Here is an 18,093-nt window from a genome sequence, read left to right as displayed (position 1 = left end):
CACCTCTTGTATGATTTCATTCGTACCCTACCCAGGAACGCACTGCTGTCAATGTAGCGTATGTTTCTTGTTTGCTTTTGCTTTGTTTGTTTGTTTTGTTTCAGCGGAATAGAAAAAAGCATAAAACCCAAGCCCGCACTTATGTTGCACCCACACGCCAACAACAAGCTAATTTCTTGGTGCCACCGTACGATCGAATGTGTGAAGCGGCTCGTCAGCATACCCGAAAGCCGAATGTGAACACTGAACCAGGTGCGAATGAGTCCGCGAAGGAGTGTGCAAATAATGCCATGCTCTGGCCTCACGATCCACTAGCTGCATGATCACCCATTCGATCACAAGCTCGTTCGGTGGAGCGTTCGAAAGTCTACTCCCGAGTGTGAGGCGTCGTGTTCGTGTGTGCACAGATTTCCCCGTAAGTACTTCGAGCTAGTCGGGTGCAACTGCATTGTGCAGCACAAAAGTGCAACGTGTCGTGCGTGAACGGAAGCGTGGCCCTTTTGGCGAAGCGCTTGGTGCTCAAGTGCCAGGTTGGAAGGAATTTCGCCCCGGAGCAATCTGGCTGTGTGGACTGGGATATTTTTTTATCGCAACATGTTATCAGCTTGCGTATCGCAACAGTAGATCTCGGCTCGCGTGTTGTGGCAATTCCACGGACGCATCGCATTCGTCATACGCGAACGGTGACGACGAAGACGACGGCGTACGCATTTAGCGGGGCGTAAAAAAAATTACGGTCAGTCTGTGATTCGAGGCCAACACGAGCAGTCAGTCACACACACGCTAGGGGGTGCGATTTTCAGTCAACCCGTCGTGCCGTAGCATCATCAGTTCGCGGGTGAAGTGAGATCGTCTTGCGTGTTTCCGCTGGCAAGGACCACGAGAATAGCTTCATACGATCACGTTCCGCAGTGTGCGATCGTCGCGCGCTGTTGAAATGGTACCAAGCAACCGTACCAGGAGCATCACCACGGCAACCACCGACAGCAGGCTGGGAATGCGTCAAAACCGCGTGCAGTGAACGAGCTGCCAGTTCCGCTATATTTACAACGGGTGTAAAAATTCCGTCCCAGGCGTGAAGCATATGCAAACGGTAAAAACTCTCCAAAACTTTGCAGCGAAGTGAAATTGCACCGCTCGCTGGTGGTGGTGCAAACAAAAACGATACACAAAACAACACACACTCTCGAGCGAGCTCGCGATCAGTTTGCGCACGTGTGCGGGTGTGTGCGTACGTCGATCGCTAACGTTGTTGCCCGCATAGCTGGGTGCTTAAAACAATAAAGAAACAAAAGTGTAGCTAGCCGACACGAGAGGGAGCGAGCGCGATCGCCTTGGGTTTGCAGTGCGCGATCGAGAAGGAGACACGATTAGGCGACATAAAACGTGGCCGAGCCACCGTGGTGTGTTGTAGCACTTAGCAGCATCAAACATGTTGAAGAACAAAGCCACCGAGGATAAGGTTGACACGCTGCTGTCGAAGAGTCAAATACCGATCATCGATCTCGCACACTGCGGTAAGTTAGCAAACAAACCGAAAAAGCATCCCACCCGCTTAGCACACACACACGCCGTCTCGAGTACCTAAGGCCATTGCGCGTGTTTTGCTTGTTTGAATATTTTTTGTGGCATGTTGGCTGGGTTGAGTCAAGTCGAAGGCCTGTTAAAGGAAACAGCCATCCAGCGACTGTCGGTCAGTGTCGCGGTTTAAAGTGGCGAGGCCTCGGTTACTTGCTCGATCGATTAAAAGGCCACAACCCCATTTGCAAATGATGTATAACTCGATTGACACCCACCCTTGTGGGTCTCCTCCAGCGTAGCGTTTTTCCCTCGATCGAGCTTGTGCTGTTCCGAGGACACGACAACGATCGCGGCTGTCGGGATCACGCGGAATGAAAGATCATGAACCCGCCGATCGCAGCATCTCGCTTACGCCTCACGATCGTCCGTGCCGACGAACCGTTGATTCATGCGCGCGCACACACACTCGAGAATGAATATTCGCTCGTCATCCCACCGTTCATTGCCGTGGGATCGAGCGACTGACGGGATGCACGAACTCTTCGTCTCAAGTGCGACTGCGTCATCCTCGGCACATGGGGCGGACTTTTCGTTTGACCGATCCCCTGATCGACTGCGATCTTCCTCCCGAAGCTGCCAGACGATCGCGCTGTTATGTAAAGTTCCGGAACCGCTTAGTTAAGCAATCGAGCTTGAACCGTACGGCAACGACAGCACACCATCGCAGGGTGCCAGGAATGGCAACATTGTGCTGTCATTCTGCTGTCGAGCGCCCGAGTGTACACGCGGCGCGTTTGGCAACGGACGTCGATTACTAATTGCGATAGTACGACCAGTCACCCTTTGACAGCAGCGGCACACGCTAGCGTTCGGTTTCCGCTTACTACGCAATAATGTGCCGATAAATGGGAGTGTACCTAGCCCTTTTGCTCACCCCATTACTCACTCAAATGCGCGCGAAAAGTGATCGACGGCCCGCGGAAAACGCCTCTAATAGCTGGTCTTCTTATAAAAATAGATCTAGACTAAACAATCGTTAATATACCAGCGTTTATGATGCTAACCTTGCTCGGTTCGCCGTTTTGCGAAACCAGCATTATGTACCTTGCGCAGATAGAGTCCATGCAGAGTTTGCAGTTCGCTTGGTTCTTTGTTTTCTTTGCCATTATCTGCAATGCACACCACGCGGCTCTAGAGCCAACTGCTTTATGGAATGCCTATCTTTGTGGCATATGCACTGATTGCTCACACTTTTATTACTAAGCGAAGCATTTATAACATCTGCAAGGTGACTAATTCGCGTTTCTGTGAAAAAGTGCAATTCTTCGTACCCTTTTTTATATAATTTGCAATAAGTTTGCATTATTTTAAATGTATCAAAACGGTAGAAGATAGAGACCGTTTTGACTTCATCCCCTGGTTTCTCGGTCAGTAATTGCAGCACATTCCATAGTCATTGTTTGCTTCGAGCTCCATCTGCCAATCGATTGAACTTCGTTTAAAACATCCCTCCTCTGATGGAGCTGTCACGTTCGTTTATCAGCTAATCACTAACACGTGAACGAGTTTGGATAATTCATCGCTTTTTCTACTACCCTGACGGTGCAGTCGCATTCCCGCCTGACGAAAATGTGCCGTGTCCGGGTGTATGCGACTCCCAACCTGTTCCCTAATTGAAAGGCGCTAAAAGAAAATTGGCACATATTCACGGGCGACATGTTTGACCAAGCCGGAATGTATTTAGTTAAACCATTTTCGTGCTCGAATCATCTGGCCCCGTGCTAATGAACGCTTGTTTGTGATGTGAGCGGTTACGTTCATCGTGGTCGGAGCTTATTTGCGTTTATTATGAATTATTGTCGAGTTTGGCCCATTCTTTGGGAGTAACATGCTAACCATCTGATGTACGAATTTCGGTTAGAAAAAATATCATCCTTTATCTAGAGTTTACCGCTTATTATACTCCCAAACTAAACTTTTCGCGCTGCTCGATAATTGCAAATGAATGTTTTTATTTGCCAAGGGCAGCATTTTATTGCACTTATGTCTGTCAGAAGCTGTAAATAGCCGAGCCGAGCCAACGTCGAGTGCCAGCGTCCGTCCAGAGGGTATGTCGCCTTTATCGCATCGTGCCCATTAAAAATCAATATTCTCAAGTGGTCCTTTACCGCGCTGGTGCTTTCTTTTATGTTCACCATAAAATCGGGGATTTTAGTCTCTCGATTAGGTCCTTTTTTTTCGGTTCTGTTTTGCACCCATGAAGAAGCGATGAGCGTGCATACAAGTGTTCAACAGCTGCTTATCGATGGTACCGAGCGTACAAACAAAAACCATCCATCGACCGACTAAAAAAGCTCAATCCTTTCACCTGTGCTCACCGCCACAAATCAGCGGCCGTGGAGGAGATTTGTGCGATTTGCGAAGCAATTTTATCGTTTTATGGGCTCGCTCCCGAATAGCGTCCCTCCATAAATCATGTCCTCACATGTCGCCCCCGGTCCCGGAGTGACGAGAACGAGGCTATGTTTCACATGTGATCGCGGTAACGGTTGCCTGCTAGGTGGAATCCTTCGGATGGGAATATCCCTGTCGTCGGCTTGTTGCTGGTTTTGCTAAAAATAAATCCTATCAAAATGCACTCACCCCGTGGAGATGATCGGCGGCGGTTGCTTTATCAGATAGCACAGCAACCGACCATGCGGTGTTTGTCTTATTCGTTTTTGCCTTCCGGTCCTTCTTATCAACGCAACCCCGTCAGTCCAAACCGCAGCACATTCTGACCGATTTCCCTCCGGTGGCGATAAGAATCTAATCCCTGTGGAGCTAGCGGTGAACGTCGCCCGGTGATGATGAATGCCTCCAACGGACCAAGAGTCTTACACGTTGCTCAGTGGGGTAGCGTCTAGATTGATCTTTTAATATTTGCAATTTTCTCCTGTACGCTCTCTTTCTCGATCTTTCGTCCGCTCAATTTTTTTCCAAACCATGAACCAACCGACCAGCTCGCAGCAAAAAAGTTTCGCAATGATAAATCGTTCGCTTTTCCGAGCATAATTGCGCTAGTTCTTAGCATCAACCGGAGCTGTACCATAAAGCTGGTTCATATCATCATCACATCGAGACACAAGGCCACAGATAAGCGACTTGAAGCGCGTGAGATGTCGGCCGGTTACCGAGAGGAGTGGTGCCGTTGATGATCATGAATGCGATAAAACGGAATGCCTCTACGACCCGCGATGATGATGGTGGCCCAGATAATTGGACCTATGCTAAGCCCCCCTCCGACCGAACGTATGATTCGGAAACTTGCGCTGTCTTTCTTGCCATTGGCAATCCTTTTTTTCTCGTCGGGAAGTCATCGGTTGGTCGCGTTCGGGTCAAGAATCAGTGAAGGAACCACTGCCGTCATCGCTTTGATCGGTTGATGATTCGACGCGCCTCCTTTATGTCTGTCCTTACCACTTGCGTCCGAGGAAGGCAAAAATGGAAGAAAAACGGAGAATTTTAGCGAGGAAATATTAATCACCCTCCGTTAAATTCTTTTCGTCCAGGTTGACCTGCTTATTTCACGTTTTTTTTGTTTGTGTGTTTGCTGGCTCTTTCCACTTGCGTCGTGGCCTCGTCTCGCCGACGGCTTTTAATGGAGCAATAAAAAAATTGCGCCTGAAATGCGTCATTTTTATTTCCTTTTATTAACCTCACCAATATTGCCCAGCAAGCGGCAACTTGTCGTAAATTATTTGTGGTTTGGTTGGAAGATGACTACCGAGTTTCTAATGCTCTTCCGCCATACGCCCACAATGGGCTCCTCCACCATCCTGGCCATCGGTATTAGGGGTTGTTTTCATCATTTCAATTTGCTCGCACCCTCGACGAGGTTTGGCGAAACGTTCTTTTGCCGCTCTCACACGAATAGCGTGGCCATGAGATAAATGAATAAAAAGATGAATCCTCATATTTCGGAAAACAGGCCACCAATCTCGGGTGCTTGGGTGCCACTTTCTCCCACAAAGGTCAATGTCACAGTTCCTGTTGAACTGGCGCAAAAAGCACGGCTGCTTTAAAGTCACAGCACGGTCGATTTAGGGCGCCCTTCTTTTTTGCCCTTCTGGCTTCGTCACATCGATGCCGCCTTGCTGTCATCGTGCTTTTATCAATCTGTCGTATCAGCTATTTGAATCTTGTTTCATTTTATTACCTTCATTTATACTTTTTTTTATTTTTTCATTTTCGCACCGTTTCCGCCGGAAACGGTGAGCGCGAGAATTGAAATTTAAAAAACGCGGCTACCAGCAGCCGCTTTGGTGTCTTGGTGCGTTTCGTTAAATCGAAACAAGCAAAAGCAAATCCAGCACTTGCCCCAGCAGCATGTCACGCCTGGATCTGGTAGAAGTGCTCCAGTCTTCATGGCGCGTGTATGTTGGTATGAAACTTGGTTCGCAGGTCGTCCGGCTCGCAAGTGGAGCCGTTAAACGCACGTTGTCGGTTTTAACGTCGGTGGCAGGATCGTAAACATTTGATTGAGAAGTACACGAAAGTCGTTCGAGCGGTAGGAGCGAAGAAAAACCCGCGAATAATCCCACCCTCGAGGGGGAACTCCTCACACAGATGGCTGAGAAGCGAAAATAAAAAATCACCCCACCAACCGACATCAAACATCTACCGATTGATGCCGTGGCATATGTGGAAATAAACTGTGGCTAAGCTCGTGGGACACCACGACGAGGGTTACTTATTCATTTATTCACTTTATTTTTAGCCAAAATTCGAATGAATAGATGACGCTCCGAAAGAAGGATGAGGCTTTATGAATCGCTGCACGGATTTAGTTTACCTCAGGGAATATTTTTTCCAATAATAAACACCACATGTCGCCTAGTTTCATAGAGCTTCAAATTCTTGGATGTAGAATGCATCGCAAAAAAATACAGAAAATGAGCGATAAAGTTTCGCAACTCGCACCGTGTGCTTTGTGTGGATGAATCATACGGCGTTGATTAAACACCGATGAATAAAACAACAATTTTTCTCCTCCATATTAAAGCCATTAATTAAAGTTGAACAATTACACCCACCCGAGGAGTAGTGTTTGCTCACCAGGTTGCCTTCTCGACTTCACGCCACACGCTCGTGAACATTCGAGATCCAGTTCCTACCCTTCACGAACTTGCCCTAGGTGCCGATCGTGATCTCTCGAATGTACTCGTTCTAATCGGCTTGCGGTTGGCGCAGCGTGCGAAAATTATTCTAATTAAAGCAGAACATCTAAATTACATTCGCTGCCAGGGATCGGCTCCCGCAATTCCGCCTACTGCTGGTTTCTTTCATCTTTTACCAACTTTGCTTCCTTCTGCCAAGAGCGCTCGCTAGGATTGGCCCTTAGGGAGCAATGCTGTAATTCTGACCCGCGTGTGCACGTTTTCTAATATCTGATTCCGTTCCGTTCTCTCTCTCTCTCTCCCCTCTTATGCCCTGTAGGTACGGAGGAATGTCCAATCCGGTCCGTGGTGAATCGTGTCGGACACCACCTCCATAAAGCACTCAGCGAAAAGGGCATCGCGCTGCTGGTTAATCATGGGATCTCCGAGGATAAGGTAAGTTGATCGGACGGGGCTTACATTATCAACATTAGCGTGTTGTCCGCGTTTTGTGCGTTTTGATGCACAAAAATCAAATCAAGCATTATAATCCGTTAGCAATATCGCTTTGTGTCGAAGAATGGTGCTGCTTTTTGTGTGGTAAACCTTTAAGCTACAGGATAACCTCGCATCGAAGTCACGCGCAAATCCTTCCCCAACAGGCCTACGTTCTCCCGTCACCGATCGCAGACCATGCACGTGATGGTCTGTTCGATAAGAAACGTCCACCACAATAGGGAAATAAAAAACAGCCATACGACGTACTCGCCGGATCGCTTCCGGTATCTTAAGCCAGCTAGACTCCGGCAGGATTAAACGTCAAACTGCGCACTATCTGTCGGCTCGGCTGCCAGATGAACCGATTGACGTAGGTGCCTTCAATTAGCACAATTTTCCACACAACCGCTAACTAAGCGTGTGGCCGCCAGCCAGCGTGACGATGAAACAGGTTTCAGGAAAAAGCGCCCCCACCTTGGCCGCGTTTTGTTTGGTGTCTCGTTATGGGCATTTGTTTGACGTGTTACTTCTGCAATGAAGCGCATAGGCCACGGCCACGGCCACGGGATTCACTGCTGTGCCACCATTCAAAACACCGGGCAATAAAAGTCCACATCCTCCGTTCGGTGTCCTTTCCACGACGGAGTATCCCTGCCGAAGAAGCGGCGTGCGTCCGGCTTCCGATTGCAAGAACCTTCGCTGTGCAAAAAAAAAACGGGTCGATCATAATTCATCGTAACGACAACATCGCCAGCGAATGGATTTCGGCCACACGGACCCTTTCGTTCCTTTCACACAGGACACGCGTGCTTAGGGCTCTTTTGTGCTCTTTGCTGCGTGGTTTCATGGCCTGGGGGAGGATGTTGTCGGTTTTGTTTATGCGCCACCGGTCTAGACGATAAACACCAGTGTTGCACCGCCATCGACCGCCGTCGAGCGTCTGGACGGGACCGAAAACTACCACCCGACGTCACAGGTTGTGATTCCGGAATCGCTTTCTTTATTTGTTTGGGACTTCACAACTGACGACATTGAACTTACCACCGTGGCTGGATCGCTGGCGCTGAGCGTTGAGGATAATTTATCCGTAATGAGGCAGAGGCAGATACCCGGGGATGAAACTGAGGGGTGGTGGCACCCTTTTTCCGGCAGATAACAATCGGCATTTAATGCACCGGTGTTTGCGACGGAGGGCTGCGTTATTTTTTTTTTGTGTTTTGTTTGCTGATTAGACGGGGCTTTTGGGCTCAACGTGATGCATCGCCATTTGCGACGTATTTACAAAGGCGCAGGTTGGTCTTACGTCGAAGTTGTTCGATGACACACACAACGGTAGGTTTGAAAATGATGAAATTCGAAGAAAAATGAATCCAATTTCCAATGACCAACCAATGGCGCATCTTGATTGGGATCGGAAACCCTCTAACGAACCTTCTTTTTGCAGCAAGAACGCCATTCACGAGTAAGGACGACGAGTGAACGTTAAGCAGCGTTTTATGCCTTGACAATTAGCTCAACACAAAGGCCACGTGGAGATTCTGCTCCCTTGACGAATTCACCTTTGATCTGCTAACTGTCTCGTTTTGTCGAGTTGGTCGGCCAGTTCCACGTCTCCATCGATGGCTGACGACCGATGGTAATGGTTTTATGGTTTCAAATGTCGGTCTACGGACGTGCACCAGGCAGACGAGAGCGTGCGATGTTCCAGTTTCACCTCCGCTATTGCGACGGGAAACTCTCTGTCCATTAAAATGCCACTCTTCTGCTTAGGCATCCGTTCTCGGTCGATCGTTTCCCGTTCGAAGTGGTACCATTTTACGAACCAACTCGCCGCGTTTATTGCCGGTAGAATTCTGGCATACGCTTCGCTACGGGGCTACGTGAAGTGGCAGATTTTAATTTCAAATAATTTTGCCATCATGCTGAAATTTTTTGCTTCTCCTTCATCCTGGATGTTTGGGCGATACGACATTGGACGAGGGCGAAAAATCGAAACTCAGGTGCCCGACTGCGGCGTGGAGACACGTGGTACTAACGACATGGCATCCATTTTTTTTGTTACAACGACATCACCTTCCTGGGGTGATTTTGAATCTGGTATTTGCCTTAAACCCGAAACCCAAACACCGGTAGAATGAACGTGATGGTGAATCCAGTCGTGGTTGAAAACATCCACGAACGGACGGAAGAATCGCCGTTGAAGTTCATCTAAATGCGTGTCATTTTCCTGCGCGCCAATGATGGACGATAACCGACCGGTCCAACGGTTGGGCGTGGGTAAAGTTTATTTTTTACGATCACCCAAATTGTACCGGAATTAGTATCACAAACAAGTAAACGATAGTCAATATTGCCGTTCGCTGGTGCGCGAACTAGAAGGAAGAAGAAAACATTCGTTTGCCTCGCGAATTCGTGTCCCCGCCATTACCAAGGGAGACGGTTATTTAACGATCCCGTCTTCTGGAGCGCCATATTGATGGACCACCGACGCTTTTGTTAGGATGCATCGTTTCGGTGCGGTGCTGGAGATGATTTAAATGTTGCACGAAATGACTCGACGTATTTTTATGTGTCCATTGAACCCTTGCGATGCTTTCGGAACAATAATACGCGAACTTGAGGTACCCACGAAAGTGACCGTAAACATTAATAACTCATTTAAGCGTGTGTGTTTTTGTCTTCTTTCTTACGCCTGCCAACAGTTGAAGCAGATGTACGGTCACCTGGATGACTTCTGCAAGCTTTCCGATAACACGAAAGAGACGTACCAACGTAAGGGCGAAACGAACCACGGCTACATCAAGCCAGGCCAGGAGCGTTTCGACGGCAAAACAAAAGACCTGCGGCACACGTTCAACATCTGCACGCTCAACCCGGACGTGGCACTTCCGGATGAACCACTGCCGGGTTTCCGGGAACACGTGTCCGATCTGGCGACGGACTTCAAGCGACTGTCGTCCTTGTTATTGCAAGCGCTGGCTGTCGGCATGGAACTACCGTATGGGTACTTCCTTGAGAAGCACCGGCACATTCTCGATGGCGAGGGCCAAAACCAGTCCACATTCCGGCTGCTGTACTACCCGCCACTCATCGAGGACGACGGAAAGAACGAGCTGCTGCGCGGCACCTGCAAGTACAGCCAGCAGCGCTGTACGAAGGACGAAATCGATCTATCCCTGCCCGAGGATTACCGCGCGAAGGTACGCGAGCAGCAGGAACAGGAAGAGCAGGAGCTCCAGCAGCAGCAGTTGGTGACACGATGTGGAGCGCACTGTGACTACGGTACGTTCACGCTGTTGGCACAGGACTCCGAGGGTGGCCTGGAAGTGAAGCTGCCTGGTACTGACCGGTGGAAACGGGTCGGTCATCTGCCCGGTGCCATCCTGATCAATGCCGGTGAGCTGCTGTCGACGTGGACAGGTGAAAAGATCGGCGCCCTGCAGCACCGCGTGATTATCCCGCAGGAGGAATCGATCCGTACACGTGGCCGCCATTCGTTGGCATTTTTCGTCCATCCTGGTATGATCGCAAGCTTGTGTGCTCGCATCCTTAACCAAACCATAACTCTACTCCTTCTTAATTCCTTCCAGACAACTGCATATCGATAACACCGATCGATCTGCCGGCCTCCAGCTCCTCCAACTCACTCGATTCGGATGAGAAGAAAACTAAAGGACGAAAAAAGTCCTTTAAAACGGCCAAGTCTAAGTGAGTATGCAAGGTGTGCGTTACTTGATAGCATTATGCTGATTGCCTTCGACCTACCCGTTACAGGATCTACAACGCCTACCAACATGTGCAAAGACGTTTCAAGGAGACGTACGCTTCGTAGCCAGCCTCGCAACGGAGCAGTTTATATACCTATTGCACACGCTAGTGTAGAAGCCGTCAACCTACTACGGATTCATCCCCCGGCATCCGACGGACGGAGTGGGTTCGTCGGTGCAGTATTTATGAGACTTAGCTACAATTTATTCCACCATTTTCTTCCATCCTACTGGTGTACGTCTTTTTTTTTAATTAAATAATATAAAACAAGATACAAAACTGCCACGCCTTTCCGAGCCGCCTACTTTTGTTCGCCGCGTTGCAGCTCGTCATTCGGAAAACCGACAAACGGCCATCCTGGGAAATATATTTCAAATAATTAAATTAAATTTATACCACCGCGCCCACGATCGAGGCCTCGATGCGCAGCTAATGCTTTTGCTAAGGCCATTCAGTTCTGCTCATCGGACATTGAGTATAATTAGCTTCCCGGCACATTAAGAGAACGGTTGCGAGAGCCCACACGCAGTTCGTAAGGAAAGCGCATCGCAATAAACGAACTTCGAAGCGTGTCCCGCGCGATAGCAGATACGCGGCTAGAAGTCTCTTTTTGGAACGAATCGGACGCATGATTTGTTTACGCGAATGCTTTACCGGAGGCTTTCCTCGGCGTGGGTTGAAAGCTTTATGAAATTGGTCGTAGGATGAAGTCATAAAAAAGTGTTTAATAGATATTTCGTTTTCTGAGATCGGCACGAGTGCGCGATAACGATAGGGACTCGCAATCGTGATAATGGCGTTAATACTTTGAAGCTTGACGGACATTAACGTAGTAAGCGTTGAAATGGTCTTTCGCATTTTTCAGCTTTTTGTCCGTCTTTGGCGCAGAACAAAAGAAAACGTTGCTAGTATTTTATGCATATCGATTGAAACTGAAGCAGATGAAGGTGCTTTTTTTTCATTTATCGTTATGTTTCCCAAACAGACTATTATTCTTTCTTAATTACCTGTAGATGAATGGCGAGCTGTGATTACTGCAACAGCAAATGCTCCATGTGGTATGTGGTTTTTATTTTGCACAAATTTTACACATAAAATCCCCCCTGCTCGGCTCTATTCTATTTGATCTTGTATGTTGTGTATAAATAGCGTCAAATGTACAACAGCGGAATACTTTGTATCCACTCGCTTCCCTGCCCGCTTCCCCCGACCCCCTCGTTCAATTCCATTTCCTATCAAGACCACTTGCAGCAATTGCACACAAAAGTGAAGCATTCGACGTTCATAACGTCTTCCGCCCAGACTAAATGCACCATTCCGATACCACAGTTTACAACTGTTTATGCCTCGCTTCTCGAATCCGCTCCAGCTTCCTTTCTTAACCGTGAGCTAAATATCACATTCCAATGAACCAACGACGCACGCTGCACCCACGCCTGCAACAGATTCCTTCCCATCATCCTCGCTACCGTTTACCAAATTCAACTTCCGTTCATCGGCTGACCCAGGGCCATGCAGGCCATTGCTTCCGGCGGGATCCGAGATTTGTTTATCTCGATCGGCTGGATCGAGATCGGTGGTACTGGTGGCTACTATTATCATCACCGCTGTGGCCGTTGACGTTGCCGTCGCAAGGGCCGCCGTGGTTCCGTTCAGCAGGGAATATCGATTATTGTCATTGCTTCGGGGTTGCTCCTCGGGATCCGCCGGACGTTCGCCACCGTCGGAGGACTCTTCCTCAGTTGTAGCGATGGTAGTGCGGTGCCCGTAGTTCAAGCTGTTACCGCGGTAACGGTGACAATCCAACCTAGCTCGATGGCAGTGATGTGTAGACCCGCTAAATCTAACCCTATCCTTAATTCTATGGAAACCGTTACTGTTTGGCAGTGGTTGTTGTTGGAGGAGTAGATTGGCGCGGCCGGGACCCATGGCACTACCTACGCTAGTTCCTTCTTCTACCTCTACTATTTTTGTCCCATTTTCTCGTACCCGTTGTGCTGCTTCGATAGGAAGCGGTGGTTCCGGTGTTGCATCCACGACGTTCACCTTCTCTGCTCGATTCGATATGATACTGCTGTGCCTTCTGAATGCCTGGCCCTGGCCGCTTGGATGCCACTGGCCGCTGACCGGTGGTTGCTGGAACTGCACCGTAGGTCGGCGAATACTGTTGCTTCCGTTGCTGCTTTCCTCGCGGTGGCTTTTCCGCTGGCTCGAACTCATCCCATGCGAGCTGCTAAGGTTCGTGGACGCAGTGTGAAACGTTCCGCCACCCTTGCGGGCCCCACTCGAGATGCTGTCCGAGCGCACGATCTTGCCACATCCGAGCAGCTGCAGGAATCCATTGCGGAACTTCGATGACATCAGATTGTACAAGATCGGATTGATGGCCGAATTCATGTACAGCATGATGCGGCAAAAGTAAAGCAGGTTGTAAAACCGCTCGATACCAACCGACAAGATCGTCTCATTCGGTACGATGATGATCCAAAGCGTCAGCGCACGGAAGGGCAGCAAGCAAACGAAAAAGCTCACCACAACCGCGCCCAGCATGAAGATCACCTGCTTCCGGTACTTATACACGTTGCCCCGGTTACCACTGGATGCACTCGACATGATGATGCTCGGGTTGTCCATCAGATTCTTCGCGATCACGGAGTACAGCACCACCAGTATCAGAAGCGGGATGATGAAGAACAGCACGATGCTGCCGACGAAAAAGGACGCCGGCCAGAAACTGTCCACCGGTGATAGGCAGGCCGCCACCATGTTACCGTCGATGTACTCCACGTACTCGTACCGCGAGATCATCAGTATTGGGCTGTTTGCGTTGCATGGATTCGATTGCAAAAAGAGAGAAACGCGAACATATAAAAAAGTTGAGATAATAGCAATCAATCTAGCAGAACTAACAAATTGATTCAAGTTGACATTGTATGGAACGCCAATGCTTCTAATGATGATGGTTTGATTTTGCATATTCGTGAAAAATGATTCATCATTCTGTTTGTTACCTGTAATTGAAACTCCGAGCCGTCTTACCTTGTATATATTTTCTTACAGCGCACTGTTCTTTTTAGTTTGTTGAGATTCTTAGGTTGGTCCTTATTTTACAAAATAAAGTAAACCGTTGTTATAAAAACATGTAAACATCTGTTTTTATCCTATCTTATCCTAAAAACTCCTACAACAAAATAAAGGATTTTTATTTTCCATCATCATTGGAGCTTACCCTTTAATGTTATGTGAGATCAACCACAAAAACTTCGCCCGTTAAAGAAGCTGTCTCATATCTTATCTCAAAAGCAAGAAAAACCAGAGTTTACTTTTCACTAAAGAAAGACATGGTCCGAACATTCAGGTTTCGTTACAGCTAAGAAAAAATATAACAACTCTTCATGCATATTCTCGCGTTCAAAGTTAATGCCGGCTATCCTTAAGTAAAAGTTAAAGACCATCAGTAAGCGCCTTCAGTCTCCACTCCGCACGTTTCGAGCGATTGCTCGAAAGGCCTCCTCAACCCGTATCTAAATGAACGACGCTCATTTGTTCATCACATTAGACGCAGGGCGAAACCGAATCCTTCGAAACCGAGCGAATACGAACCGGAACCGTTCCGTAGAGAGAAGCAAAAGAGATAGAGGATTCAATTAGTTCACCCTTCCCTAGGCATGGCATGTCCGAAGAATCGTATGCCTTTCAGAAGCCACTAAGAGGAGGGCTCTAGACCGGCACAAGATAACGGGTAGTGTCGGGGTTATCCCTTCAATTAACCGTGCAATGCAAAGGGCTACTAGTGGTTGGAGTGCTAGTGAAAATTCAACTAAATGAGGCTGTATGGACGTGACCGGCGTAAATGAGTAACACGAGTCGTCTGTTCACAGCAGCGTGAATCGTGTCGCGCTGCTGCTTTGACAAGCTCCAAAGTTTCGAGACCAATTTCTGGAAAATCCAAATCCCTAAATTCTTCCATCCAATGACACGCAGTCGTCTAAGAATCCGCACCGTGAAATACGAGTTTAGTTTTATGTTGATTGATAATGGGTCGAAATTTACTACTGGCTGGAAACTCCTGGATGAACAAACATCTATTCAATTTATCAACTATTTTACTTGCCGCAATGGAAATAAAATACTCATCGCGTCAATATCAGATCAACATGAACGCCACCATTCGTTGCTTTCACACAATCCGGCGAATGGTTTGGTCAATTTGAGGTGGCATTGTTGCGCATTCTTATCTCCATTTCTCTCTCTCTCTCTCTCTATTCTTACTGTTAACCTTCGTCGCCTAGACACGATAATGTATTCATTGCCATTTTACGGGTGGTTTTCCGCCGACGGTTTCCTTCCCCAAACGGACTTAACGCCAAAGTAGCGCTCGGAAAGCTTTCATAGCAGAGCCGGGTTCTCTTGTGTCTTCATTGTAATGTAGCTTCTCATTAGAACGCGCCCCAAAGCCTGCTTCTTCCAGCGCTTCGGATTTGGGACGATCCCTTCAACGACGCAGCTAAGGCGTCCTCTCAGCTCGGCATCCACGTGCGTTAATTTCATCGCAATGGGCGATGACGGGATTGATAAAAGTCAACCATTGCCCTTGTCCTTGTGCACCCGGATCCGTAGTGCTCCTCGAGGTACTATAGCCTTACGGTATGGTCGGGGACGTTTTCCCGAGTGCCGACAAAATTTTCCAAATGGGGCATCGGCTTACATGCTCACTTGTGGCAGGCTAGACCCGTCGGCGGAGGTGGCGCACTCGTGGATGAAGTTTGTGAAACGAACGCCCTTAAAATAGCACTCGTGGCGGGCGTGATCGCAAGCGGGCTCGAAGCAAGGAGGAAAAAACTTTCTAATCTCTACAGTGAGAAAGTTTTACCGAAATCGTGTCCCGAGTCCCGAGGATATCGGGGCACAAGCGAATGAAAAACAAACGGCCCAAAGAAACGTGGTGGATGGATGTGGGAAGTATTCACTCTAGCGTTCCTGACTTCCAGTACTGCGTGCACATAACCACGGAGACGGTTAGTGCGTGCTATAAATATTTTGTGGCTCTAAATTTCGGTATCGTATTTATTTACGACTGTTTCTACGCAAATGGTGTTTGTCAAGGTCGTTCTAAAAAAACATTTTCTCCATCGATTCATGTTACTCGATATAGCTCAAAACTCATTGCGTTTGACGTATTTTTTTATATTAAATTCTACCACAACTGGTAAACGAATGATTAATTAAACTAATGAAAACTATTTCAATTTCGAATAGTTTCTTTGCGGTTCTTCTCGCTTCACGCATGACCGGATGCATTAGACCCTCGTCTCGAAGGCAGTCAATTCCACATCCTTAGCTGAATAGAATGCGCAAAGCCTGGAACCGCTTGAAATTAAATGACTGCTATTTTAATGGGGTAACCTCTTTTGCAACCATAGCTTGCGAACCGTTTTATGAAACGTGGAGCATGATTTGTTTTTCACATGGAGGCGCATGGTGCTTTGTACAAACCATATCCTTGGTTTAATTACTTCGCACATTCGTTTAGGAGTTTCACACCAGCACGACCCTAACTGGCAGTCCATGGGAATGTGCTTTGAATGTGTCAACAAAACGATAATATTTCATTCCCAGATGAAACTGCCACGTTCGCATCACTGAGCACATGGGTCAGAAATGGGGTTCCTGCTCAACGCCACGTCTGCAGTTAATCGTTGCGGAACAAATTGCTTCGAGAAGAATGTGACACATCATGCAGGCGGCACGTCAATGGGTGACCCGCCTTGGATGTTCCTCACACGTTCATACTTACCGCATGCTTTATGGGAAACTTTCGAGCTGGTCGCGAAGTGTTGATTAATCCGTGCACAGTGATAGCAAGACAATACTGTTTAGAATGTGTGCGAATTGCATTTGTGTGGTGGAATGAACATTTTATCGAACAACTAAAACGGGAACGAACGATTGATGCAGAATATCACGGGGACACTATAAGAAACAGCACAATAATCTAACTAAAATAAACGTGCGTGTTAACAGCGATGATGTAAATATCTTACCCATTTCGCCAATAACTCCAATAACTTACCAAGCCGTCCAACGAGGATTTTTGTCTTGAACAGTGCATCCGAAAAACATATACCTATTCAAATTATTGTCCATCGCATGCTTTGATGCACTACTCTCACGGATGGTTACTACTCGTGGTTTTTTGTACAGATCCAACCAAACCAAACGTCAGTTGGGTTGAAGACACATTTAAGACAAAACGAGTAAACTACTGATTGTGTAAAATGAAGTGATAGTGGAAAGCGTGTTCGTATATGCGGTGAAAAGTGGACCTGTGTGCTATGAATAGTTGATCTATCAAAGCCAAGAGCAAAATTCTAACGCAGACGATGTTTACGATGTGACGGTAATTTTTTGTGCTATTAAGGGACTTAAAGGAAATTCATTTTACAATTATATTTTGATAATCTTTATCGGAATGCAAATCAGTTGCTGTAACTCAATGGGGGCTATTTTTACTTATTTCTCGGTTATATGGGAATATCTTTCAGCTTCCATACTGCAAAAAACCCTTATGAAATAGCCACGTAGGGCAAAAAATTATTCGCCGTCAAAACACGCCCAACCGATCTGGCACAAAGCGATGCGACGAATTCGACGTCGCATCAGTGATAAGCTGTCTCTAAAACTGAACCTTCAGCCAAAAACAAAGATGAGCCTCGGCGGCTTGACCAAAGCTGTCAACAACAGAGATTGTGGCCCTCGTAACGGATGAAACGTTCGGGCGTAGATAACATTTTTTCCTCAACTTTAGCCTACGAGGCGTGGACTTCACTTGATGGGCTACTCCTCCTCGGGCAACGAACCCTCCGAAGGGTGTGAATGTGTGTAAATCGTTTTATTTATGGACCAACCGAAAAATATGGCCCAACAGAGGTGTTGAAATATTGCCGTCCTTTTAGCAAGTGAGACAAATGTGCGGGCCCAAAAGTAGTTCAAGTCCATTTCGCAAATGACCGACTTAGGTCGGGAGAAGCATGACAAAACGCATGAGCGGCTGTTGAATTATGTCATAATTCGCACGCTTGTTAGGGACATTAAACATGTTAACAACATTGTTTAATGTTTGCCAATCAAAGCGCCACACAAGGCGATTAACGAGCTTGTGGGAGCG

The 18,093-nt window shown here is 47.6% G+C and overlaps 1 protein-coding gene across 1 annotated transcript; it reads left to right on the top strand.

Annotated features, from left to right (window-relative positions):
• Nucleotides 1-1,056: 1,056 nt before the first annotated feature.
• Nucleotides 1,057-11,116, top strand: LOC128720282 (uncharacterized). The gene is made up of 5 exons (XM_053813944.1): nucleotides 1,057-1,517; nucleotides 7,000-7,115; nucleotides 9,860-10,676; nucleotides 10,748-10,865; nucleotides 10,932-11,116. The coding sequence occupies exons 1-5, from the start codon at nucleotides 1,433-1,435 to the stop codon at nucleotides 10,987-10,989; spliced, it is 1,194 nt and encodes a 397-aa protein (XP_053669919.1). The 5' UTR covers nucleotides 1,057-1,432; the 3' UTR covers nucleotides 10,990-11,116.
• Nucleotides 11,117-18,093: the final 6,977 nt, after the last annotated feature.

The sequence above is a fragment of the Anopheles nili genome, chromosome 2 (assembly GCF_943737925.1).
Source record: "Anopheles nili chromosome 2, idAnoNiliSN_F5_01, whole genome shotgun sequence".
NCBI classification, from domain to species: Eukaryota; Metazoa; Arthropoda; class Insecta; order Diptera; family Culicidae; genus Anopheles; species Anopheles nili.
Note: the sequence above shows the minus strand (reverse complement) of the source record. Positions and strands in the feature narration are given on the sequence as shown.